At 36.7% G+C, this 26,019-nt stretch overlaps 2 protein-coding genes across 2 annotated transcripts in view; one reads left to right on the plus strand and one right to left on the minus strand.

Annotated features, from left to right (window-relative positions):
• The first annotated feature begins 10 nt into the window (after window positions 1-10).
• Window positions 11-22,587, plus strand: LOC138323120 (uncharacterized). The gene is made up of 35 exons (XM_069267494.1): window positions 11-159; window positions 454-566; window positions 1,566-1,685; window positions 2,044-2,268; window positions 2,391-2,534; window positions 5,164-5,254; window positions 5,545-5,618; window positions 6,202-6,354; window positions 6,570-6,710; window positions 7,246-7,333; window positions 7,574-7,614; window positions 8,184-8,324; window positions 8,576-8,663; window positions 8,932-9,041; window positions 9,445-9,579; window positions 9,981-10,068; window positions 10,372-10,466; window positions 10,965-11,099; window positions 11,370-11,460; window positions 11,731-11,801; window positions 12,198-12,332; window positions 12,547-12,640; window positions 12,751-12,884; window positions 13,349-13,483; window positions 13,824-13,914; window positions 14,258-14,718; window positions 14,885-15,022; window positions 15,877-15,967; window positions 16,267-16,364; window positions 16,897-16,986; window positions 17,212-17,364; window positions 19,223-19,319; window positions 19,743-19,855; window positions 19,966-20,028; window positions 21,821-22,587. Exons 1-35 carry the CDS (start codon window positions 108-110, stop codon window positions 21,959-21,961), a joined length of 4,230 nt encoding a protein of 1,409 aa, XP_069123595.1. The 5' UTR covers window positions 11-107; the 3' UTR covers window positions 21,962-22,587.
• A 527-nt stretch (window positions 22,588-23,114) lies between these two features.
• LOC138323124 (zinc finger ZZ-type and EF-hand domain-containing protein 1-like) overlaps window positions 23,115-26,019 on the minus strand; it is a 72,746-nt gene continuing 69,841 nt past the window's right edge. Inside the window, exon 74 of the mRNA XM_069267500.1 lies at window positions 23,115-25,194. Coding sequence (XP_069123601.1) covers window positions 25,006-25,194 — 189 coding nt within the window. The 3' untranslated portion in view covers window positions 23,115-25,005. The remainder of the gene's footprint in view (window positions 25,195-26,019) is intronic.

Genomic DNA, 26,019 nt, shown 5'->3' on the forward strand with positions numbered 1-26,019 from the left:
TCATCAAGTCACATGACTTACATGTGATCTGCCGTTCAAAGTGTGAATTAGTGGCGATGGTCCTTTTAGTGTGAAGTTTTCTTTTGGATGTGATTTTAAAATTCAAAATGATTCGGAATTTATTATTTATTACGATTTTAATCATTGGCTATGTACACAGTAAGTATCTTAATATGTTTTATCCAAAGAATATTTAATTTTCCAGAATGTAGATGCAATAGATCTACATGTATGTGCCGGTGTGTAAGTTGTAATCAATGGTCAATGTTCATAGATATGTAAACGTTTAGATGTACGGTAACTAATTCATAAAATAGGGTAGCATTTTGTGATTTCACTACACGACTATTTTCGTACGTTATTACAAATGATATTATCGCAAATAAAAGATACATTTTCGTAATTTTTTAAATATCAATTTTCATATATTATGTTTTATTTTACCTGCGACAGGTGCTCCTTCGCTGCTACCGTTGAGTGCGTCCACAGGAGATGATGCATTATGTAGTATTTGTGAAATAATGGTGGAAGATCTGAGATCTCTAATTGGAGAAAATTCAACAGAGGTGAATTATATCTTAACTGTTTTAATTCCGTATATACAGTTCGTATTAAAATGGCTTTTATTCTTATTGAATATTCAAAGTAGTGTTTTATTTCAAATATTTCTTGAGAGGAAATTATTAAGGCGCTGCTAATCCCGTTATATCAACAATAAATGTTTTTCGTATTACTAAATCGTCAATATAAAATATTGGTTCCGTTAAGTCATAATTATGTATATAGGAGCGTTTTATATATAAGAATGGCTGACACTATCAAACAATTTAATATATCTAGTGAGCAATATTTTCGTCCGCATTCGCAATTGTTTAATATTCTGGAAAAAAAACTCTGTGAAATCGAAGAAGAAGCACCTTTATCATAGAGTCATGGGCCATTCAACCCGAGCTCTATGAAACATGCAGTGTAAGGTACCCATTCGCTTTCTGAATGACTCGTGCGTACGCAGATTGACAGAATGTATTGTCGTATGAGTACGTATAAAAACCATTAAAAATCTGCGTCCCATGAGACTGCTATATTTATATGACAGTGTAGCTGCCATGTTCCTTACGATATGAAACATTGGCTATAGATATATTTGTCCTATCTTTAGGATGTTATATATCACACAAGTTGTTATCTGTATTCTTGTGCCCTGAGATAAAACTTACGATTGTTTAATCTTGTTAGCTATCTCGTCAAAGGTTAACCTGAATGGTATCTTAAACTACCCATGTGTATTCGCACTTAAATATAACATACACTAAACCTTATTTACTATTAGATCATTGAATCAATTATCGGGATAATCAATGTCATTGTTCTTGATATTCTCAGTTGATTAACAACATAAATAAAAAATGAGTCGTTCTGACGCTGACAGTCGTTCTTAAAAATGATGACAGTCGTTCTTCTTGACGCTCCATCTCCACATAAAATCCAAAATAACACGACTTCTACATTCTGATTACACATTTTAAAAGTGCAATGAAAATTATAAATAAATATTGCCTTTTTAGGCACAAGTGGAAGATAAAATGGACGACATTTGTAACCGACTTGCAGCCGACAGGGAAACGTGCACATCTATGGTACACCAGTATCTCCCCGCCTTGTTCTCCAAAATCTCGGGAGCAATCGTAAGTGGTCAAGGAAAAACAACACGTCGAATATTATTATTCCTTAATCTATAAGTATTTGTATCTATTTTAGCCCAAAATGAATTTTGAAACATGTTAGTGCAGTGATTAATGTGCGTTTTCGTAATAAATACGGCTAGTGTAATACTAATTTAGAGCAAAATGTCTAGCACAATAAACGCTGTGATACTGACTATGCTGACAGTATTTATGTTTTGGTTTACGAATCTTCTTGTAACGAAATTACTGATCACAGATGAATCTTCTCTTTGCAATAATTCTCTGAAAACTCATTGAAATGTATTAATAACTTTACATCAGCTATCTATCGTCTTTTATCGAAACTCATGTTTTCCAGGACCCCAAGTCTGCCTGTGTGGAACTGAAGGTGTGTACCAAGTCGGAGGATGGAGTCCGGTACGACACTCCGTTGGAACTGGATTATAAACAAGTGATAAGTAACACTATCCCACAGGAACCCGAGGCTGAACCCATGGTAGAACAAGAAATAGATAATGTCATTCCTCAGTTCCCAAACCCTTACAGTGGACGGAAAGGAAAACCAGTTAACATTAAACAAAAGGTACGAATAAAATCTTGACGAATTCATTACGCTGACTAAGGATATAATACCAAAGGGTTCTTGCATATTGAATGGTGTCGGTGATTTTCTTTATGTCAAAAATTTTGTTTTTGTTGAAACAGCTCGACAGCAATGAAACGTGCCAGATATGTGAATTCCTCATCCAAGTCTTGGATGCTTCCATAGCAACCAACCAAACTGAGGCCGCCATCAATAACACCATCATGCAAATCTGTTCAGCTCTTCCAGATGAACTGGCTTCTTTTGTAAGTTAATTTAGAAAAAAATGAAATCTCACTTCTATAATAGTATATACACGCCATGCTTTTATCATAGACGTTTTAGATATGGTTAATATGTAGTGTGGTCTAGATCTAGCACATCAACGCGATGCTTCCATTTTGGAAACATCGGGTCGTCTTTAATTTGTCCATGCTGTCCCTGTGTAATACATTTTCCCAGATTATTTCATCACGATAATATCCTAAGAACATGGTTCTTTTTTTAATTATCGCGCAGGAGGATATTTGCTTTGTTCAAGATGTTGTCATAAAGCCATGCACCCTCAGTTATTGTTTAATTCTAACAGGATGATACAATAGCGTTTTGATCTCAACAATAAAGGTTCATAATTGATAAATTTCCATTAACACTAATGATCCATCCAAACTTCATTCTACCGTAGTTTCATTACCAACACGGGTCGCTCTGTCTGTTACTTGTAAAATGTTATCGCTGACACGGGTAACTCCTAGAGGACTTTTCAATATGTTTTTATGGGAACTCTAAACACCACGGTTTACACTCCTCATTTTCAGTACACACGACCAGAACTGCGTTTTAGCTGTTTTCCGTTCACAAATCTTCTTAGTTATAGTTTCCCAAAGACACTGCCAAATCCACAATGACCAGTTTCTTTGTAGCACTAACTAAACAGTTTTATCCCCAGCGGTTCTGATCTGTACTAGAGAGGACCATCTCCTGCATGTCTCATAATAGTGTTCAGTCGTTGCCCGCTGATTGGCGTAATCTTTGACTATCCTTCTGGGATATCATAAAAACTGGGTTACCAAATGCTTCCATTGTCCCTGGCGGGATTGCTGATAGTATAAGACCCAGTAACATAACCTCCCGGCGGGTTGACACTTGACTTCTTCTAAGAGATCACATATTCGGAGATTCACTGTAATTAAGAGACGACATATACTTCCACCAAAGGTTATCTCACTGTCGTTTTCTTCCTCTTTCATCTCATATCGTGGCCATGAGTTTTGACTACATACCTGCACTACAATGGCGAGAGTCGAAATTTTCAACTAGTACGTACAGATATTTCCTTTTTGAATGCATTCTTCAATATGGTACTTCCCTACGGCGTTGGCAGCATACCATTTCCTCCATAAGTTGGCGTTGCCAGTTTAGACTCAGAAGAGTGACGACGCGTGTCTATTTTCTGTTCTCGAGTTCCTTTGTGAAACCGAAGAAAACGAAGGGTTTTTTTTTGTGTATACTAGTAGTCTAAGAAAAAATCCGGTAAGGTTTCTCAGGATATCCTCTGATATGGTTGCTGATCTACCTCGCCACCTTTTAGATAATGAGAAATACAGCTTCACTCAACTTCAGTGGACATGTTCGTCTCGACAGAAGTCATGTTGGAACTTTTATGCATTGCATTCAGGTCATCCTTCACTTGAATCGTGTCATGTAAATGTCAAATAATATTTTGTTTCTTGATGAGAAATATAATTGATTTTTGAAATTTGAAACTCATTTTTTTTCCACCTGATGTCTATTTCAAACAACTTACCCCACTCAGACCTGCTGATAGTCGCCAAGGCATTTTCATCAATAAAGACCTATCTTTAATCACTCCTCTATGTTTTCTATCTACCCTTATCGTGATTTTCAGAGCCATATCAGACTATTCTACCGATATCATTCATCCCTTCATAATTATTTTCTACTGCTACCTATCAGTTTGAATGTTATGCACTTTGAATCGTGGCTGTGTTCTTACCAAGAAATTGTTCACTCTGGATGGTATCTTCTGTCTTCTCGAGGAAGCAGCGTTGTTGAAAGGTTTCCTCTATAATTTTTTTGGCTATTGGATCCCACATATATTTTTCAGGTCAATCCACAGCAGCTTCTGATCTTCAATACAGAATACATCTTATAATGTTCACTTGGCTCATTTATGAAGGTGTAATACTTATCCACTATTCATAAACAAAAATATGTTCATTTTAGACTACCGATTAATTCCCGTACACTCACTGAAAGCACAGTTCTCTCACATGTCTTCAACAATAGTTCGTATATAAACTTGGAAAATGATGTTAGCATGGCAGCATTTTCTGTAGTGGATTGCTCTGTTATGGGTGGGACGACTGCTTCGGTAGTTATCAGTGTGATGTGATTTCGAGTTGAGATTGTTGATTATTTTTAAGTGAGGCACAGCTAGACATTCTATTGGGAAGTTAGATGGAAAAACTACACGGTTATATCGTAGTCTCAGAGCACTTGGTATACCCAGGCTCTATCGCTCTTTTCAGTTCGCAGACTACCCAGAACACTTGGCATACCTCAGTACTTGCTTAGGCCCATCGTTTTCATTAGTTCGCAGGCTATCGACATCACGCCCGATCGCTCTTTGTGGCTCTCCGCCCCTAAAAAGACAATACGTATTGATATAATATTCAGAAATATAAAGCAAAGCTAGCCGTACAGGAAATTAAATGTGTGCACGTTGAGATTCATAGTTCATGAAAGTTCATTTATTTAGAACTCCTAGCATTACCCACATTATACACATTCATAAATGCCATGCCGTTTCTCTAGTTACTAAATGTTTGCTCTTACACATTTTAACAATATGGTTATTCTTCTATGCAACAGTGTAGATCCATCACTCCTGCCCTAATTAATGTTATCGAGAAAGGTATTGACCCCGAGAAAGGATGTGTTACTCTAAGGCTTTGCCAAACAGGTAAGACATTTCTCTGTATTATAGCGATCGTAATACGGGTGTAAGTTCATATTCAATATATCACAGGTTAATTACTGCAGCTCTTATTTCTATCAACATGCATTACAACAGAATATGTGTTGTTTTGTAAAAATATATGCGTTTGTATTCGATTAATTTGTATAAAATATGAACGTGATTTATGAGTCAACATTAAAACGATAAGATTTACTGATGAAATTTTGCGACAAATCTTTGCAAAGAAATATTTTGAAGTTTCGTTTTTATTGACCGGTGGGTATTATTTTCAGCCAACAGTGTGGTACATATGAAAGGCCTGACCTGTGACATGTGTCGTTCTAGTATGAAGGAGGTGTTTGGAAAGGTAAGACCTGCTGTGATGCGGAATCCCTAGTCAACGACGATCATTTGTATTGACAAACCCCAGAGTTCCTCTTGGTGTCTATGTTCACAAGTATTTGTTATTATTTCAAATTACATTTATTCCGTTTCATAATGACATTCCATGGATTCGCCTTGGTCTTAAAGTTCACGGTTACATGCCTTTTTATTTAAGATCGCGTTTCATTTTGACGTATCCTTAGTTTCTTCTCGTTGTTCATGTTGTTGTTGGTTTTTTAACATTAACGTTTCATTTTAAAGTATATTGATGGATCCATGGTTTACTTAATTTAGCACCCCATGAAATAGTTTTATGTTGATTGCTTACAGTTCTTTTTATAATTAGCCTTTTATGCGTTAGATAACATGCTTCAGAGTATATTAAAACCTGACTTTGTGGGAAATAGTTACTAAGTAATACATTTGCTACAATGACAGATATATTGGCCTTTTGTTTCTGAGTCCCATTTCACTGTTTCTGAGTCCCATTTCACTGAATACTTTGAAGATTTTACATCTTGTAGAATTATAATTTGTAACAATTGTATGTATTTAACCTTCGATAGGCTGGCATGAAGGTATGTGATGAGGTTCGAGGTTTGTGCTCACCAAAGAAAGCTGGATATAATGCTCACAAAGAGTCGGTGATCTATGAGGAGATGGAAGATGTTCCCGAGGAAAAGATGGCTACCATTCCCAACGAGGAGGAAGATATTCAGGTATAGAAAAAAATTAAAACTGAACATTTCCGTTTTTCTGGGAAGTAATGAAATATTAAGAATTCAGTCTCTCCATTTGTACTTTAAATTACCATACATTTTAACCCAAGTAACTAACTGACTCTATGGTACATGATTTGAAAACAAAATTTGAATGAAAAAATATTAAAGTTTTGTCAAGTGATGTTTTATGTTTTCACTATCTGATACCCCAGGCTAATCCATTGGAATGTGAACTGTGTAAGGTTCTGGTGACTGAACTCAACAAGGTTATCCTCAATAATAAGTCTGATGAGGCCATCAATGCCACAGTATACCAGATTTGTGCTGAGGCACCTGGAGCTCTGAGTGGAATTGTAAGTTCTATAAACAATCCAGACATTTGCATATTTTAGTACTTATTTGAACTATGCCCAAACATACAAAGGTTATCATTTATATTTCACATTTAACAGGTACCCGTAGAGTTTACAATTGTATTTTTAAATAGAAATATATCGTGCCACAAATATTTTTATGTTGATCATTTCTATACATTCTGTCTTTTAACCCTTGCCCTATCCTCGACATAGATATCATTCATAAACATTGCAGCATTTTCTGATGGCTTTCACTTACACGTACTGCAAACCTAATTCTTTCCGCCTGCAAAAAATTCGCTTATTCGCGGGGACTTAAAATAGTCGTCATGAAATTGTATCAAACGCAGAACCTTATACGTTTAAGTCGCGAAATTAAACCACATTGAAAAAACCATTAAGGACAAAAACGCGAAACAAATCGCCGCCAAAATAAGTTGGTTTACAATATACATACTACATGTAATGCCAAATAATGGATTTGTTTTTGTTGGTTACAAAATATGTCCAATCACTTAACATTTCTTTACAGTGTATGAACTACGCTCCGCAAGTTGTCAGCTTACTAGAGAAAGGGTTTGACGCTTCCGCAGTCTGTAAATTAGTACGAGCATGCAGTGGTATGTATCATAGCAACCGTCACATGATATGGAGTACTTCTAGGAATTTGTGGTCTTGGTGATTTACAATTTATTGAAATACACATGATGTGATGGCGTTATATAAAATTCTAAGTATAAATGTTGTTAGTGGAGCTTTCATCCAAGAAAACACTATAGACTAAAAAAATATTATATATTGTGTGTACCCTATATATTAAAATATAATTTACATTAACATTTGCATTATTTTGGTTTAAGCTGCCACTGCCAAGATACAAGAGGAGGTTGAAGAAGTAGAGGTTGGTACATTTGCATTCTGTAAAAAAAAAACCTATGATATAAGTATAGCCATTTGAAATAGAATTAGATTAGTTGTTTTGACAATTTCTTATAACCCTTAATCTCTCTTTATTCTTCATACCGTAGTCAAACACGTTTAAACAAAAGCAAAACAGTTCAAGAGTTACAATATCTACTGGTGTGAGATATGCATTTAACGTTACAATTTTATACAAATCAAAACTTTTCAATTTAGAATTAGAAATTTCTTGAAACCTATTTCGAGTTTTTGACAAGGTCACATCTTCTTTTCATTAAAGCTTTAGACTAGATAAATTCCGAAAGGACAAAGAAGAATATTATTAGGTTATATATTTTATTTTTCGTATTTTTTAGGGCAGTATATAGAACATTATTTACATTTGGATCATACGTCACATACTACTTATTTCATATACATCAAATGGGGTTGTTTATTAGATTAATAATCATTCTTAAGTTAATGTTTGATACATTTTGTAAATATTTCATTAAATATCGTTAATATACCATTTATGATATGGTACTTTCACTTTCCCCTACAACACAGGCCGGCACCATTGAGTGTGAGCTATGTAAGATGTTGGTAGATGAACTAGACCAGGTCCTGGCCAATAACAGGTCTGACGTTATCATCAATAGTACCATCTACCAACTGTGTGGGGAGGTACCAGGAACTCTGAAAAACTACGTAAGTAAAATGGGAATCTTAGAAAATATACGTAAGAAGTTAGCGAGGACCATGAAAAATTACTTAAGTAGTTAGTGGGAATTCTGCAAGACTACGTAAGTAACGTTCATTAGAAGATTATCAAACTTGAGACATAAACAGATACATTTTAATTTTAATGAAACGTTAAAACACCGGTTCCGAGATGATTAGGCGCTTTGTCTAAATATAATACAGATTTATTAACGATTAAATCGTTTTGTTCGTTACAGTGCATGACATACGCCCCAAAGATTGTCCAGTTGTTGGTGACAGGTTTTGATGCCGAAACTGTCTGTTCGAAGCTAGGAGTTTGTAGTGGTCTGTACAAACACTTTAAAACATTGATGCCAAATTAAATGTTAACCTTAATGCAATACAAATATTTCATTATGAATGATAGCTGACCTTGTAATTTCTTTTAAAATTAAACTCAAACAGTTTCGCGTATTCGCGTTAAATTCTCGTTATCTGCACACTAGTTCTCTTTTCTTAGATCACTTTGGTTTGGGTTTCGATATTTGAATACATATTTAGTTGTATTATTTGTAAGAGAGCATCGTTATTGACGATTTATATTATTTTGCAGATTTAGAAAATGTCCAAGTACAGGCTAAGGGATCGTCTGCCAGTTACAAGAACGATAATTTAGGGGAAATCATTAAAGATATTTTCCCGACTGAATTCAACAGTCCAGAGGTATTATTGCTATAAAACAAAATTATTTAAAATGGCACATATATCTCCACTTGACAATTTAACATAATTGACTCTACTTGTTCAAAGTAAAGATTAGTGATAATAAAAGGTTTACTCTATAAAAGTTTTGCTTGGCCTATCTTCTGCATGACTATGACATTAATAATATTTTGTAATAATACAGGTTATTTGTGAGAGACCAAATTATATTGATAAGAGTTGCTTTCTCCACCTGTTGGTCTTTTCTACCATCCGTTTTGTAATGCATAACATTTCTTTATATTTACATTCTGAATATTTCGTCACTATATATATCAACCAACAGACGAAAACAAACATTTGCCTATGAAAACACTGTGAATACACTATGACTGCAATAGGATGTCTATGTTGTATATTACAGGATACGAAATGTGAGATATGTAAAGCTATTATTGAGATCATAGATCAATATCTGGAGAGTAATCAAACCAAGGAAGCCATCAACGATACAGTGTACGGCCTGTGTACCAACCTACCCGGAGGTATCCAAGGACTAGTAAGTACTTAGACCAATCCAGGAAAGAAGCACCTGTGATGTATGGATATCATCTCGTTATTATGCATAAGAAATGTAAAATAACATAATAATAAATAAAATGATAAAATGATATTGAAATGGTACCACCTGTGCAACAAGGCCTAGATACTGAAAATAAACGTATTATTGCGGTAACTGAATTTGCAACCTTAAAACCTTTTCTCATAAACCAATATCTTAGCTTTCACACGTGTTATCCTCTGTCATATAGAAATCATGTACATAATCTTTCAACAGCTAACATGCACATTTTCATTTATCGTATCATGTTTTCTATATCCTTCACCATAATTTCGGGTTGTATATGCCTTCTTACGTGATTAATTCCGAGTTAACGGATTTTATATAACCTTTTGTAGTGTCAAAATGTTGCACCCCAAGTGGTTGTAGCCGTGGAATCAGGACTTGATCCCACCACTGCCTGTACTTTCGTCAAACTCTGCACCGGTAAGAATGATGTCCCACTAAACATTAACTAACATGTGGCGAATATGGTATATTACATAAAGTTAATACATTTTGATAATGTACAGTTAGCTAATGCAATAGCGACGTTTGGGCCTTTTACTGATGGGATGTGACTAACATTTGACAAGCATACTTCAGAATACCAACGTTCAAATTACTAAAACCCCTAAAATGGCATGTTTCAATATCATATTTGTTAATATTCATTATTTCCTATCCTTCACGATGTAAAAAAAATACAAATGAAGTAGCTTGATTCTAAGCTCTCTCTTTTTTTTCCAGAAATTAAAGTAGAGAAGCAGGAAGAGAAAAAGGAGAAGGAGAGTTTGGAGGAAATCATTAAAGATCTGATTCCTAACGACGTGACCAACCCAGAGGTAGCTACTATAAACAAAGGGAAATATACATACAATACTTTAATGTAATTAACTTGACGCCTTTTTGGGTATTGGCGCGATGAAGATGCCATTACTTTATTGGCAGTAGCAATACGGTTATTTTCCGACTAATCCACTCCCACCACGTTTAGACTTTAAAACGTATCATTAAGTATATTTGGCTTTGTAATATCAGAAAATGTGTTCTCCGTGTCTTAACCCATTAATCTCTTAACGTATTTATCCTATATACATGGTGTATATTATACTTAATATATAAATATACATTATCCAGTTTGTATGACAAAGTTTGTTCTGATTTCCTTTTTATATTATTTTAGTTTCTAACGTCACTTATCAAAACATGCCGGTATATTATATATGTAATCCATTGCAAAGTCTTTCTATAAGAATTCGCACATAAAAAATCTACGAAATTAAGATTAGAATCATCACGGATGTGACAAGCATGACCTTAATAAATGATTTCTGTTGTAGGATACCAAGTGTGACTTCTGTAAGGCCATCATTCAGTTCCTGGACGAATATCTGGAGGCTAACCAAACACGTGATGCCATCAACAATACCGTATATGGACTGTGTGCAGACTTCCCAGAGGCATTCCAAGGATTAGTATGTCCTTTCTATCCCGTCCTGGATTGTCAGAAACGTCAATAGAAGTGAATCATAATAATAGTATTTCTTTAATTGGTTTTGAACCATGTCTTTGACTTTTATCTATCTAATTATCTACCCTTTTCCGTATTATGTTTGAAATATGACTCTGGATTTTGAAATCTATTTCTTAGCCAAGTTAGAATTCAGATATTGGATTTATGTCCTACCTGCAAAGTGAAAAGTTAATTGTTTTACAAGCATGAACATATATTGTTTTTATTATAGTGTCAAAACGTTGCACCCCAAGTTGTCTTGGCAGTGGAATCGGGACTTGACCCTACTTCAGCATGTACTTTCGTGAAGCTGTGTACTGGAGGTTAGCTTTAACTTTTTGTTGTTGTTTACCATCTTTTATAGCTCTGTTTTAACAACCAAATGTGGGACAAATATAGATCTAACACAATAAACTATAAATAAACTATAAACGAAACCCCAGTTTAATGAGAAAAAAATATTTTCACAATTTATATGAATTACATGGATGTGAATTACATGGATGTGTATGCATGAAATTTTGCATTAGAAATTGAAAATACCATGAAGTATAGAGCAACAACCAAATTTGATATTGTTTGTTGTCTGGTAGGCAACTTTGAAATGCTGAGTGAGGAAATTGAAGACAGAGTCAAAGATGCAGAACAAAATCTTGATGTAGGGGTAAGCATTTCATTACTTGATTAATTGTACGTTACATAAGTGTTGTATGTATAATGTAAACGTGATTGTTTTAACGGTAACAAAATTTAGCGCTAAATTTGCACTAATTACAGGTACATTTCTGTAATAAGATAAAACTCCTGTGTAACGCAATTGTTGTAAATGTGCTAATTTCATCATTATCGATGATAAAATGTGGTTGCGCAATGAGACATACGTTGATAATAGCAAAGGGTGGATAACAAATCATTAAGTAACAAATTTAAATTATAGTGTTTAACATACATAATCAATTTGAACCAATACAGAACCTGTATGTCTACAACATTTTTATTACATGATATATCACAGATAGTAAATACATGTATTTACTGGGTTTTTAAAAATTTATACCAGGATACTAAATGTGAGCTGTGTAAGCTTGTGATTAACCTAGTGGACCAGTATATTGGCCGTAACACGTCTGAGGCGGAACTTAACGGTACCGTGTACAAGCTGTGTAGTCTACTGCCAGGGGACATCAAGGCAGCCGTGAGTCCAATATACGCATTTTTTTCTCGTTTATATATACGCATTTTTTTCTCGTTTATATGTTTCGAACGATTGAATTTTTAGGTAATGCAGCTTCGCGAACACTTGTCAGAACCAAGGTTGTTAAAGTCTGCAGCAATATTGGATAATTAGAAAATAAACATGTCGTTTTCATACTACTTCCATACATGTGTGTTGGTTTCTGTTTTGACAGTGTAACTTATTTGCACCAGAGCTTGTCAAGGCTATGGAGAGCGGATTCGACCCTGCTAGAGCGTGCGCTCTTGTCAAATTCTGCGGTGAAAATGGTGAGTTTATCCCAGTTTTTAGAATGTCGATCAATTTTTTTCCATATATATTATGTATAATGTAATTACTGTTTTCTGTTATGCTGACCAGAGTATTGTCATTTTCGTAGCCACCGTGGTAGAAATGTACGAGGAAGAAGAAGAACCAATGGAATATAGACAGCAAATGCCACCACTGACTGGCTTCGAGGGAATCAGAGCGGAAATAGAAAGAACAGTTATGAAGGACGTCGAAGGTTTCGGGGTAACTTGGCTCAATACTCTTCTTTATTTATCAGTACCATATCAAAATTAAATATTTCGAAACTGATTTAATGGAATAACGAATTGCTTGCTGTTATAAACCTTTTGAACTACAAAATATCATGCTAATGTCTTCAGAGTAGTCCCATTCATCACCATTATATTTTCATACTCGGACAAACCATACTATAATGCTCAAATGAAGCTTCCTAGTTCTAACTTTTAACATTTTCAAGTATCAATGGCATTTGCGATTCGTTATCATAATATATATACAAGAATTGTTATACACTGAATATGTTATACTTTTTCTATAATTCAGAGTTTTTGAGATCTTCTTCTTTTTCTTAGACAAAACAAAATACAAATTGTAACGCCATCTTTTAGAATTAGAATAAAATAAAAACAAAAGGTAAAAGGTTTTGATACATATTGTATTTCATAACAAACCGTTTCTCTATTTAGGATGACAAATGTGATATCTGTCAGTTTGTTATCACTCTCGTCGACAAGTACATCGATAAGAACTCAACCCAGATCGCCATCAACAATACAGTATACGAGCTCTGTGGAACCCTCCCATCAGATATCAAATCTACGGTATGCACCGCTTCTAATAAATGAGGAGATGCACTGCATCAGTACTAACAAAATAAGACTATAAATATACACTCATATCATAATAATTATGAAAAAAATGGATCAGTTCTAATAATCGATTCCCCTCTAAACCGGCCAATCAATGTACATGATCGGTTAAGAAAATATCCAATGCATCAGAAAAGAGATGTAGTGGATAATAAGGCATGTTTTTAAATGTACATACTTTATGTTTTTATATATGATATAAACGATATTTGACATACATGTATCTGTTCCGCCATTTCGAACACTAATCTACAAAGGTCCTATATTAATGGGATTGTTTTCTTTCCGACAGTGTAACCTGTTTGCGCCCCAGTTAGTGAAGGCCTTGGACAGTGGCTTCGACCCAGAGAGAGCATGCGAAGCTGTCAGGCTCTGTACCAATGGTAAGCAATGTTTGATATATCAATGGATAATTAAGTCTTCTAGTATGCTTAAATTATGCAATTTCTATCTGTCAATTAAAGCAAACACGACTTTACTCGCAGTGAAAAACAGTTGCCGAAATACATCGCGTGCCTTTTTGACATAGTGGATAGTGTTGAAGAAACATAGAAGACATCCTTATCTAGATCACATGGATACATGTTATTATTTCCATTGTTTAATCCACTATTCAGTTTTGTTCTCATTTAGGTACTTGCATAGGAAATTATCGAATTGAACTAAGTATTGATATAAATAGAGCATAACTTTTGTAAATATAATGATGTATGTTTATGTTACTAGGCACAACTTTAGTAGTTATGGAACCTGGACTCGCTGAGGTCAACCCAATTATTGAGCCAGAAAGTCAAGAAGTTGAAGAACCAAGGGAAGAAATGGTAGAACCGATTGTCGAGGAACCTAGAGAAAGTTTAGAAGAGGAAGAACCAAGGGTTGAAGAGGAGGAACCCAGAGTTGAAGAGGAGGAACCCAGAGTTGAAGAGAAGCCAAGGATTGAAGAGGAGGAGCCAAGGATTGAAGAGGAGGAGCCAACTCCTGAAGAAGAAGAGCCAAGATACGACGAGGAGCCAAGGGCTGAAGCGGAGGAGCCAATGGTTGAAGAGGAGGAGCCAAAGGTTGAAGAGGAAGAACCCAGAGAGGCAGAACCACTTAACGAGGAAGAGAACACCATTCAGTTCGAGAAAGAAGGGAGCCAAGAAGAGTATGAAGAAAATCATAACATCGAAGAACTAGAAAATGTGGAGGTATGTGGGTTTTTTTATTTACAAAAAATACTCTTCCTTTATTGATGGACATTTGGTCAATCTTCTTTAAATAAAGATAGCATCTCGTTTAAAAGCTTCATTTTTCCTGTAGTGATCTGTGCCAATCATAACCAAAAAAATCTGATTTTCTTAAATTCTGTTTTAGGCTGATGCTAAATGCGAGCTGTGTGAACTGATGATTGGTATATTGGATCGTTACATAAATATGAACTCAACGCAAGAGAAACTTAACCAAACCGTGTATGGTGTTTGTGCAGTCCTTCCATCTCAACTACAGGGTCCGGTGAGTCTCATACTTCATCTGTGTCTTATACTGGTAGTCCGTAATTTTATTTCCAATGCATATAATGTCGAACCTACTTGCATCCTCGATACTCCAGGGGTTACTTCCACTGTTGTTCTATTCACCTCTTGGAATATCTCATAGTGAAATTGGAGGCAGTTCAGGTGAAAACAAATAACCAATGGTATGCAGACATTGCCTTTGGAGTACATCAAACGAATCGAATATCGGTACACTGGTTGACTTTGTGACTTTGATGTTGGGCGTTGCTCTCCACGTAATCTTCAAAGGAATTTCTGCAAGCCTGTGAATGGTCCGGGTTGTTTTTCCAAAACTTCAAAACTTCCTTCAGTTTTACGTATGAGATAGTCCAGTGGTGAATATAACGACAGTGAAAGTAACCCACAGATTGTCGAAGATGGCCTACTTGGAGACACGTAGGGACCCATATGGTAAATAGGGAAGTAACTATATTGTAATGTTGATACGATATTGATAGCGTAGAAAACATTGGGTAGCACCATCAACGGTGAAAACACCTCATAGCATGCTTATTGTATAGTAGTAAGCAGGAAACGTTATCATATAGCCGATGCTACTCTTTCACATTTTCAATTTGTAAGCTGAGGTTCCCGTATTATCTTCTATCTTGTACTTTGTATGCTTCTTTTCAACATTCAACTTGGTTAGTTCTTTCATTCGTGTCGACTCGTATTGTTTGATGGAAAATGCAATGGACTTTAAATTGGCAAAGGATCAACTAAAAAGCGAGATGAGTTAATGACTACTAAAAACATGTTTCTCGTGGTACTAACTTTGCAGTGTATTTTTTTCATATTTCTGTTCTTCTTCAGTGTCTTGCAATCGCTCCCAACCTTATCAAATCAATAGAAGCCGGTCTAAACCCAGAATCAACGTGTACACAGGCCAATTTCTGTGTGAATGGTACGTATGACTGAATAAACATGTATTTTTATAGACAAGTATGGCCAAACAATAAACAAGAGTGATGTTTTTATGTTTACTATCACAAATTTGAAGCAAATTCGCAAAGCAAACTCGCAATTCATCATGTTGATTTGACATCACTTTGCTTTTGAATCCAGTAAATGGTAAGTAAACATATATCTGAGGTAGTGTTTACTAGTTTTAGTTTTTGTTGCTTCCATCTCACCTTTCTCTTTTTGTTTTTTGTATATGATAAATCCATCCTATTGATATATACACATTGTTTGTATACCCAGGTACTGAGATCGAGTTCCCCATCTACGTGCCCGGCCTGACGTGTGAAGCCTGCCACAGTATTGTAGAACACACAAATCCTGAAAAGTATAATGTGGAGGTAGGGTTATAATGTAGTAAAAGTACCCTTGAGTACAACTATCGTCTTTATCAAACCTCATCAAATATATATGATCGCTGATATCGGTCATGTCGCACTGTCGCTTTGGTGACCTCGCCATGGGACAGTGCGAAAATATACCAAGCTAAGAACGACAGTGCGATAATGCGACAATGCGCCATGTCATGCACAGTCGCATGACGCATCGTCTTACTGTCGTATTGTCTCACTGTCGCGTAACGCATGTCGCTCTGTCACTTGGCAGGGCGTCAATGCGGCAGTACATGACCGAAACCAGCCATCATAGATCTTTATGTGGCCTTTAACTATTCGTATAAGGCAATAAAACGGACATATACATGTATTTTATATGTGTTGTTCAGATGAGATTATTATTTTACTTTATACAACGATCCCAAAGTTAACTGTATACAACATATCCGTAGATATTTCAAAACATGTATATTACTGAAATAATCAGTATTGCATTATATCTAAATAAAAACATTTAACATACGTGTTATCTCTGTAGGCTGCTGACATCATTTGTACTGCATCCTGCCCTCGTAGACATCGTCGATCAGTGTCAGAGGAGGAAGAGAGGTCTGCTAGGAGGATAGAGGTCAGCAATCTGCTCATACACGTAAACGATAACATTTGGGAAATACATGATATATTTTGTTTTGTTTCGGCCACTGTTATTAATATCATTACAGTAGATGATATTCGTAATTAAGACAATTCATCCAATAACCCCGGAATAATTGATATAATTTGATGACATTTTTTTACGGTGCTTGTCACTTCAATCGAGTATTTTTTTGTAGTATACACGATTCAATTTCAGGCGTTGCGTGGTGACCCTGTATGGGCCTGTGATGTCTGCGAGTTCATGGTCAAGGCAGTGAATGTTTATTTGACGGACAACCAGACGATGGAACAGGTCACAGAACACCTGAATACTCTGTGTAGCTATTTCCCAGCTCCATACGCTCAAACGGTAATAAAACCCTCTATACCCAAAGTCACCTATGCCAATAAATATTCAACCATCTTTGTTCAGTTTAAAAATCAATCTAGGTAACACGTGATGATTTTAGGGAGAATTTTTCCATATATATTTTTTTTGTAAATCTCGCCATCGTGCATCCAATACAATAGTTGACGTGTTACTTGCTTTAATTGAATATCATTGACAAATTTCATATCATGAGCTATTGAATTACAACAAATGTATTTAATCTCTATAAAGACTCTCGTAGAACTATAAAACAAGAGGCTCAGAGGGCCTGTATCGCTCACCTGGTTTTTTGTTAGTAATTATCACAAGACTCTGACAATTAGAAAAATAAGCAAAATTGACTCCCAAAGTTTAATTTTGAATACAAATATGCTATCCAATACATAGGTTCAGAGACAAAGTAATTTATATGAAAATAGTAGCCTAATTGACCTTTTTGACCTCGCATCTATTGCCGTTTAAGGCCCCGGGGGTCAGCCCTATCATTTGTACAATTTCAAATCCCAACCCTATTAGGATGCTACCATTGCATTATAAGTGCTCTTCCATTCTTAGTTGCAGAGAAGAAGTCGTTTATATGGAAATAGCCAAATTGACCCCTTTTGACCCCTACCTTCGGGCCCCCGGGGGGTCAGCCCCATCATTTGCAAAATTTTGAATCCAAACCCTATAAGGATGTAACCATTGCATTATGAGCGCAATCCCATGTTAAGTTGCAGAGAAAAAGTCATTTATATGGAAATTGACCACTTTTGACCCCGCCCCTCAGGCCCCCGGGGGTCAGCCCTATCATTTGCTCAATTTGGAATCCCCAGCCTACAAGGATGCTACCATTGCATTATGGGTGCTATACCATGCTTAGTTGCAGAGAAGAAGTCATTTATATGGAAATAGCCAAAATGACCCCTTTTGACCCCGCCCCTCAGGCCCCCGGGGGGTCAGCCCCATCATTTGCACAATTTTGAATCCCCACCCTATAAGGATGCTACCATTGCATAATGGGTGCTATACCATGCTTAGTTGCAGAGAAGAAGTCATTTATATGAAAATAGCCAAATTAACCCCTTTTGACCCCGCCCCTCAGGCCCCGGGGGGTCAGCCCTATCATTTACACAATTTTGAATCCCCACCCTATAAGGATGCTACCATTGCATTATGGGTGCTATACCATGCTTAGTTTCAGAGAAGAAGTCGTTTATATGGAAATAGCCAAATTGACCCCTTTTGACCCCGCCCCTCAGGCCCCCGGGGGGTCAGCCCCATCATTTGTACAATTTTGAATCCCCACCCTATAACGATACTACAATTGCATTATGAGTGCTATCTCATGCTTAGTTTCAGAGAAGAAGTCGTTTATATGGAAATAGCCAAATTGACCCCATTTGACCCCGCCCCTCAGGCCCCCGGGGGGTCAGCCCCATCATTTGTACAATTTTGAATCCCCACCCTATAAGGATGCTACCATTGCATTATGGGTGCTATCCCATGCTTGGTTTCAGAGAAGAAGTCGTTTATATGGAAATAGCCAAATTGACCCCTTTTGGCCCCGCCCCTCAGGCCCCCGGGGGTCAGCCCCATCATTTGTACAATTTTCAGTTAGTAGCCCATAAGGATGCTACCAGTCAAATTTTGTTGAAATCCGACCAGCGGTTATGGAGAAGAAGTCGATTGTTGACGGACGGACGACGGACGACGGACGCTGCGGTATCCCATAAGCTCACCTCGGTCCTTTGGACCAGGTAGAACTATAAAATAACACTCGGTGGTACTTTAGTCTTTGTACATGTATATTCAGCTGATAATGTCATGTGTAATTGATTGATTGTTTATAATTCAGTGCAAGAACTCGGTAGGAGTGGTCGTACAGGAGTTTGACAAGGGGATTGATGTGATGGAATTCTGTAACACAGACAACAACAACAAGTGTGGAACAGGTAGGCAGAGTTGTTTTGGTAATACATTACTAGAGAAGTTTGTTAGAATGAAAAACTACACCAAAGAAAAATTTGATCTTTTTTCAAATTTCAAATTGTACCCTCACAATCGTTACTTCGCAATATCTTTGCAAGATAAGAGCAATTTCATAAGTAAAAGCTACACGGACACTATATATTTGTTAGACCGACCAAAACTAAAGGCATTGCGCTACAGAAGACAATTGTAAGCAGGTTTTTTTTTAAATTTCTAATTTTCCATTCCGAGCTGCTGCATGATAAGCGCATCTAGAAATATGAACGCTACAACGAACAATGTATGATAATTACATACTGAACGAAAAGAATTAAGTATAATGCCATTCCTAAGACTGATTTTTTTTTAAATTTTGATTATTTTTAAACCATTCCTTCCTTCCTCAGCTGCCCAGGACATGGAGTTGTTGTTCGACACCCTAGGTAAACCAGAGGACTGGGAGTGCAACATGTGTAAACACTCGTTGTCTACCATGAACGAATTACTGGACCAAGATCATGTAAGTAACCTATCCCTCTAAACCAAATATCAACGGAAACATTGCCACTTAGTGTCCTTTATTGAGCATGTTCCTAACATTTCAACATTTATTGTTTTTTTGTTAAACAGGATCACATCAAGATGTACATGGGCGGTGTCTGTGATAGGCTGCCAGCTCCACACAATAAACAGGTATGTACATGGGCGGTGTCTGTGATAGGCTGCCAGCTTCACACAATAGACAGGTATGTACATGGGCGGTGTCTGTGATAGGCTGCCAGCACCACACAATAAACAGGTAGTTACATGGGCGGTGTCTGTGATAGGCTGCAAGCTCCACACAATAAACAGGTATGTACATGGGCGGTGTCTGTGATAGGCTGCAAGCTCCACACAATAAACAGGTATGTACATGGGCGGTGTCTGTGATAGGCTGCCAGCTCCACACAATAAACAGGTATGTACATGGGCGGTGTCTGTGATAGGCTGCCAGCTCCACACAATAAACAGGTATGTACACGGGCGGTGTCTGTGATAGGCTGCCAGCTCCACACAATAAACAGGTATGTACATGGGCGGTGTCTGTGATAGGCTGCCAGCTCCACACAATAAACAGGTATGTACATGGGCGGTGTCTGTGATAGGCTGCCAGCTCCACACAATAAACAGGTATGTACACGAGCGGTTTCTGTGATAGGCTGCCAGCTCCACACAATAAACAGGTATGTACATGGGCGGTGTCTGTGATAGGCTGCCAGCTCCACTCACTAAACAGGTATGTACATGGGCGGTGTCTGTGATAGGCTGCCAGCTCCACACAATAAACAGGTATGTACATGGGCGGTGTCTGTGATAGGCTGCCAGCTCCACATAATAAACAGGTATGTACATGGGCGGTGTCTGTGATAGGCTGCCAGCTCCACTCACTAAACAGGTATGTACATGGGCGGTGTCTGTGATAGGCTGCCAGCTCCACACAATAAACAGGTATGTACACGGGCGGTGTCTGTGATAGGCTGCCAGCTCCACACAATAAACAGGTATGTACATGGGCGGTGTCTGTGATAGGCTGCCAGCTCCACACAATAAACAGGTATGTACACGGGCGGTGTCTGTGATAGGCTGCCAGCTCCACACAATAAACAGGTATGTACACGGGCGGTGTCTGTGATAGGCTGCCAGCTCCACACAATAAACAGGTATGTACACGGGCGGTGTCTGTGATAGGCTGCCAGCTCCACACAATAAACAGGTATGTACATGGGCGGTGTCTGTGATAGGCTGCCAGCTCCACACAATAGACAGGTATGTACATGTGCGGTGTCTCGGATAGGCTGCCAGCTCCACACATCAAACAGGTATGTACATGGGTGGTGTCTGTGATAGGCTGCCAGCTCCACACAATAAACAGGTATGTACATGGGTGGTGTCTGTGATAGGCTGCAAGCTCCACACAATAAACAGGTATGTCCTTGATTTTCATGTTATATCATCCATATACATATGTGCATTGGAGACATTTTGTGAAATTTTAATGCCCCTTGATAAGGCAAACACAGTCACATTGTAGTGTACTGGGCATAATCTGGTCCCAAACTGTTTGAACCTGCTAACGAAACTTCGTCATAGAATTCGTCATAGAAACAGCAAGGATTCCAGTATTGGATCGTTGCTATGTGCATCGTACAAAACTTTTCGATTCATGATTGATGTTAAAACCCGAGTGTCGCACAGGTCTCTGTATTATAACAGATTCCACCTTTGTAATAAATGGTACCAAACAACTATACAAATTCTTTATTGACGCTTTGCCATGCACTGGTTTGTTGCCTCCTATACCATACGTTATGATTTACTCAATGTCGCATCTCTTAAGTTGTATTTTAATCATTACCTTATTAATATAATTCGTTTTGGCCTACATCACATGGTCCTCTGAGGTATCATACCCCTACTTATAATCCCTTTGTCGTTGTATTTCCAGTGCCACATCTATATACAGACACAGGGAGAACAGGTCCTGAGTAGAGTTATTGAGAGACTACTCAGCCCCGAACAGGTGTGTCAGCTGGCCGGAGTTTGTGGAGTAAAACAACATCCCCACCCTAATATGTCTACCCTCTAGGTTCGACATGTGGATCAGCATATCAACTTCTATTATAAGCCAAAACAAATGTACCAAAAACTAGCCATCACCAAACTAATTGAGAGCTTGTGAACATATCTGAACTTTTTTTTATAAAATGTATCGCTAGTAGTACGTGGAGTCTACCATTATATGAACTAAGGAAACTGGAGGAAAGCCGATATTGTTCCTCCCCGCCACACAATCTGTGGTTCATAACATGATATTAACTTGTCCCTGTTACGATATACATGTTATAATGAAGGGGCATTCAGACGATAAAACATTGTAATAAGTACAAGATATGTATTGATTTTATATAAAATGAACTAATTTCCAAAACCCAATTATGTAATTTCTGTGCCACTTCCGTGAGTAGTTAATTAATAGTACATATTTTCGCTATATATTTTCTGTGAGTCTATATTCTTATTAACACATAGTTTAGTGTAGATGATAAGTGTCAGTACCTATAGACTGACGAGTCAGTACCAGTTATGAGATTTTGCAGCGAACATATCAATATACTTCAATACATATCAACATTCACACTTGTGATTATTTGTGATTATCATGCTAAATTATTTTGTTATATTTCCATTAAAAGATGAATTTTAATTAAAAAATTACATTTTTGTATTCATTCCAAAACGCATGGCAGGCATTTTGAAGTCATGCTGAAACCAATAATATTGTTCTTGGAAGTAAAATCCACATTGCCGTCATTTGCAATAAACCGTGTATATTTACGATAATCTCAAGACCATGCTTCCTTGCAGTGATTGGTCATACAAAAAATGCCTCCTTGCAGCGACTGGTCATACAAAACATGCCTCTTTGCTGCGATTGGTCATACAAAACAGACCTCCTTGCAGCGACTGGTCATACAAAACATGCCTCTTTGCTGCGATTGGTCATACAAAACAGACCTCCTTGCAGCGATTGGTCATCCAAACACGCCTCCTTCCAGTCATTGTGTTAATTTGTCAATTGGTCTTAGGAAATATACCTGCATTGAATCCTTAGTTTTGTCTACCTATCCAGACAGAAAATATTGATATATGATTTAGATGATGGCATATGAGCCAGATGATAACTTTAAATGTGAATCATAATGTGAAATTTCATTATGAAAACTAGTATTCACATGACCAATTATATGTATGGCAATCACGTTTTATTAATGAAAATCATGTAAGTTGGACTTCTTACAAATTATAAATACTATTGTATTTACAGTAATGACACTATGTACAGGTGACAATACTACAGTAACAAACAACTATATACTCTACATTACTAATGCTTATACATAATATGTAAATATTACTTATAATACACAATGTGAGAATAACAATTCAATAACAGCTGAAATACAGCAATGCTGTAACATAGCTTAAGGCTATAATCAACAGGGAGCATTGGAATGTAAAGGCCAATGGCTGATACAAGTCTAGGCCCACTTCATTCCCTACTCACTCACACAAACAGACAATAAAAGTACCTAGATCATAACACATACAGTATAACTTGTCTAAACCAGATATTACCAGGACTAGTATAATTGGCTGGTATATACAGGTTTCTGGACAATACAGATTTTAATAAGTATATTAAGAAGGAAAATATCATACAAGTTCGCCAGACTACACTGGGATCCGGGTTAAACAAGGGTCAGTTTAGATAAGTTATATACTGTATTCATCTTTATCATAAAACAAAACCAGAAAAACAAAGGGGTAATCCTATAATTTAAAGAATGATTTATACTGTAGGTAAATCTCAGTAGACAATGCACAATACAATGTATATATAAATTCTAACATACTGAATTACACAATCTCAATGATTTTATCTTTGAATTTGGACAAGCATTGATACCCAACAAATTCCAAACATAAATCACAATATAGTTCATTTTGTATATATATGGTATTCTTCAGAGTATGTTACATTTGTAGAACAAAATCTGAAGGTAACATTTACAATACTTCAAGATTTTGTTGAAAATATTAGAAAACACATTTTTTTTTCAATATAAGCAGCACTTTTATGGCTATAATATATCACAAACAACATGACTATTTAACAGGACTTGTTTATCCCATTCTTCACTGATTTGTCACTAAAAGCTTAAATAAGAGGGATTTTCTTTGTTGAATTTTTTTAACTTTTTAAGCAGAAGCATAGAGTGCTCTATGTGCTGATATTATTGACCTGATTCCATTTTGACCCCAAGTCAACTTACTTGTTACCATATCTCTGTCAAAATGCTTCTGAACAGCTGTTATTTCATAATTGTCTTTTGAGCATGGAAGGAAAAATTAAAATAATTAAACATCTTATGAAAGATTTCAGCTGGTCAGCAATCGGCAAGCCTTATGGTCACAAGCCAAATCTCACTCAGGGTGAGTTATCACTGTCTACTTGACGGACACCAATCTTCTGCAAGTTGGATGTGACTATCAACCTAAGACATTCTTTACAATAAAACTACCTTCAGTGGAGAGTATTTTACAGCTTAGATTAACAAAAGCAACAAATAATGATTATTACTTAATACAAAGTAAACTTCAAATATTTCGAAACAAAAGTTAAATTAGCATTAATTGATTATAACCTATAATAGAGCAACGCTACCCATAGAGCAAGTCAAGTCATCTCTGTTCACCACAAGTCTTGTCAAGGTGAACTAGGGCAGGGTTTCTCCTAGTATCACAGCTCTACCCATATATAGGGCAAGTCAGGGCAAATGAGATCCACACGGCTCTAGCTGAGGGCCAGGGCATCTTAAGATTATCACAAACTGTCTCACAGGACTCTGGGTATCAAGCCCCATACCAAAGAGGCAGTTACCTAGGTCATCAGGCCATTTCAGAATATCACAAGCCTTGTATACCATAGGTCTGGGAGTCAGTCACCACTTGTATGTGCATATGACTTTGGTTGTAATTTCTCTTGACTTTGTTGTCTGTATATGTCTTTGGTATGAGTGACATGCAGTGATCTCCCTTACATTGTTAAATGGAACTTCTGGCTTTGTACTATAAATCCACATCCTGGTTTTTATCTCCCTTTGTTTTGTTGACTGTTGATGTATTAGTTGCGGCTGCACCAAACGGTGCCACTGTTGTTGATGATGTTGTTTTCTTTTTCTTCATCATTGTCACTAATTCCACAGCTGAGTTCTTGTAGCCAATCATATAGCTAACTGCAGCTACATTCATTATTCCCTGATAAAACAAAAAATAATCAGTCATACATTTTATAACAACAGTGACATAAAAAACCCGGTTAATCAATCTAGAGCAGTCAATTCTGTGTATCAATTCATTTTAAACCAGTTGGTTTCAAGAGATCATAAAAGCATTACAAAGTTAAATTAGAAGTTATGTTTAAAGTGAACAGTCGGGCAAGGATGGCTAAAGTCGGAAAAAATAGTGTGAATGTATCCAGTATTATTTCTAATGAAATGGAAAAATAAAATATCTCCTGAAAATCTGTCTGCGTACAAAGAAATTAGTTTAAAGTATAGGAATCCTAAAACGTCTTCCCGGCTGACTATGTCCATGGTTACATTTCCATGCAGCCTCGCTTTCAATGCTTTCAACTTTTCTTTATTTCAATGGTCAGAACTGGGAAACGTAAGCAGAACTTGACCGTCGTATGAATATGTGAGAACTTTTGGAAGGCCTATCAACGCATTTAGACTAGTTTTCTTTGCCAGACTATTCACTTTAACAATTTAAAATGTAAATTTTAACGTAAAAATGTACATCATTTTACCACAAATACTATTTTAGTGATTTTTGCACTAACAATGCTGTATTTCATGATTGTGCTAATTGTTATTTTCTGAATATCTTTTATTCTGTATTTCCATATAACTGAGTTATCTGCCATTGTGGTAGGTATTGATTGTGATGTCATGTGTTTGCGAGCATAACGTCGTACTTTTCGGAGACGTAACAATCGATACCTAACGGCAAGGGAGCAAACTGCTATATGCAAAGACAGAATATAGCTAAGTAGGGAGATTGCGCAAATTCATCAATGCA

Source organism: Argopecten irradians, chromosome 5 (assembly GCF_041381155.1).
Source record: "Argopecten irradians isolate NY chromosome 5, Ai_NY, whole genome shotgun sequence".
Taxonomy (NCBI): domain Eukaryota; kingdom Metazoa; phylum Mollusca; class Bivalvia; order Pectinida; family Pectinidae; genus Argopecten; species Argopecten irradians.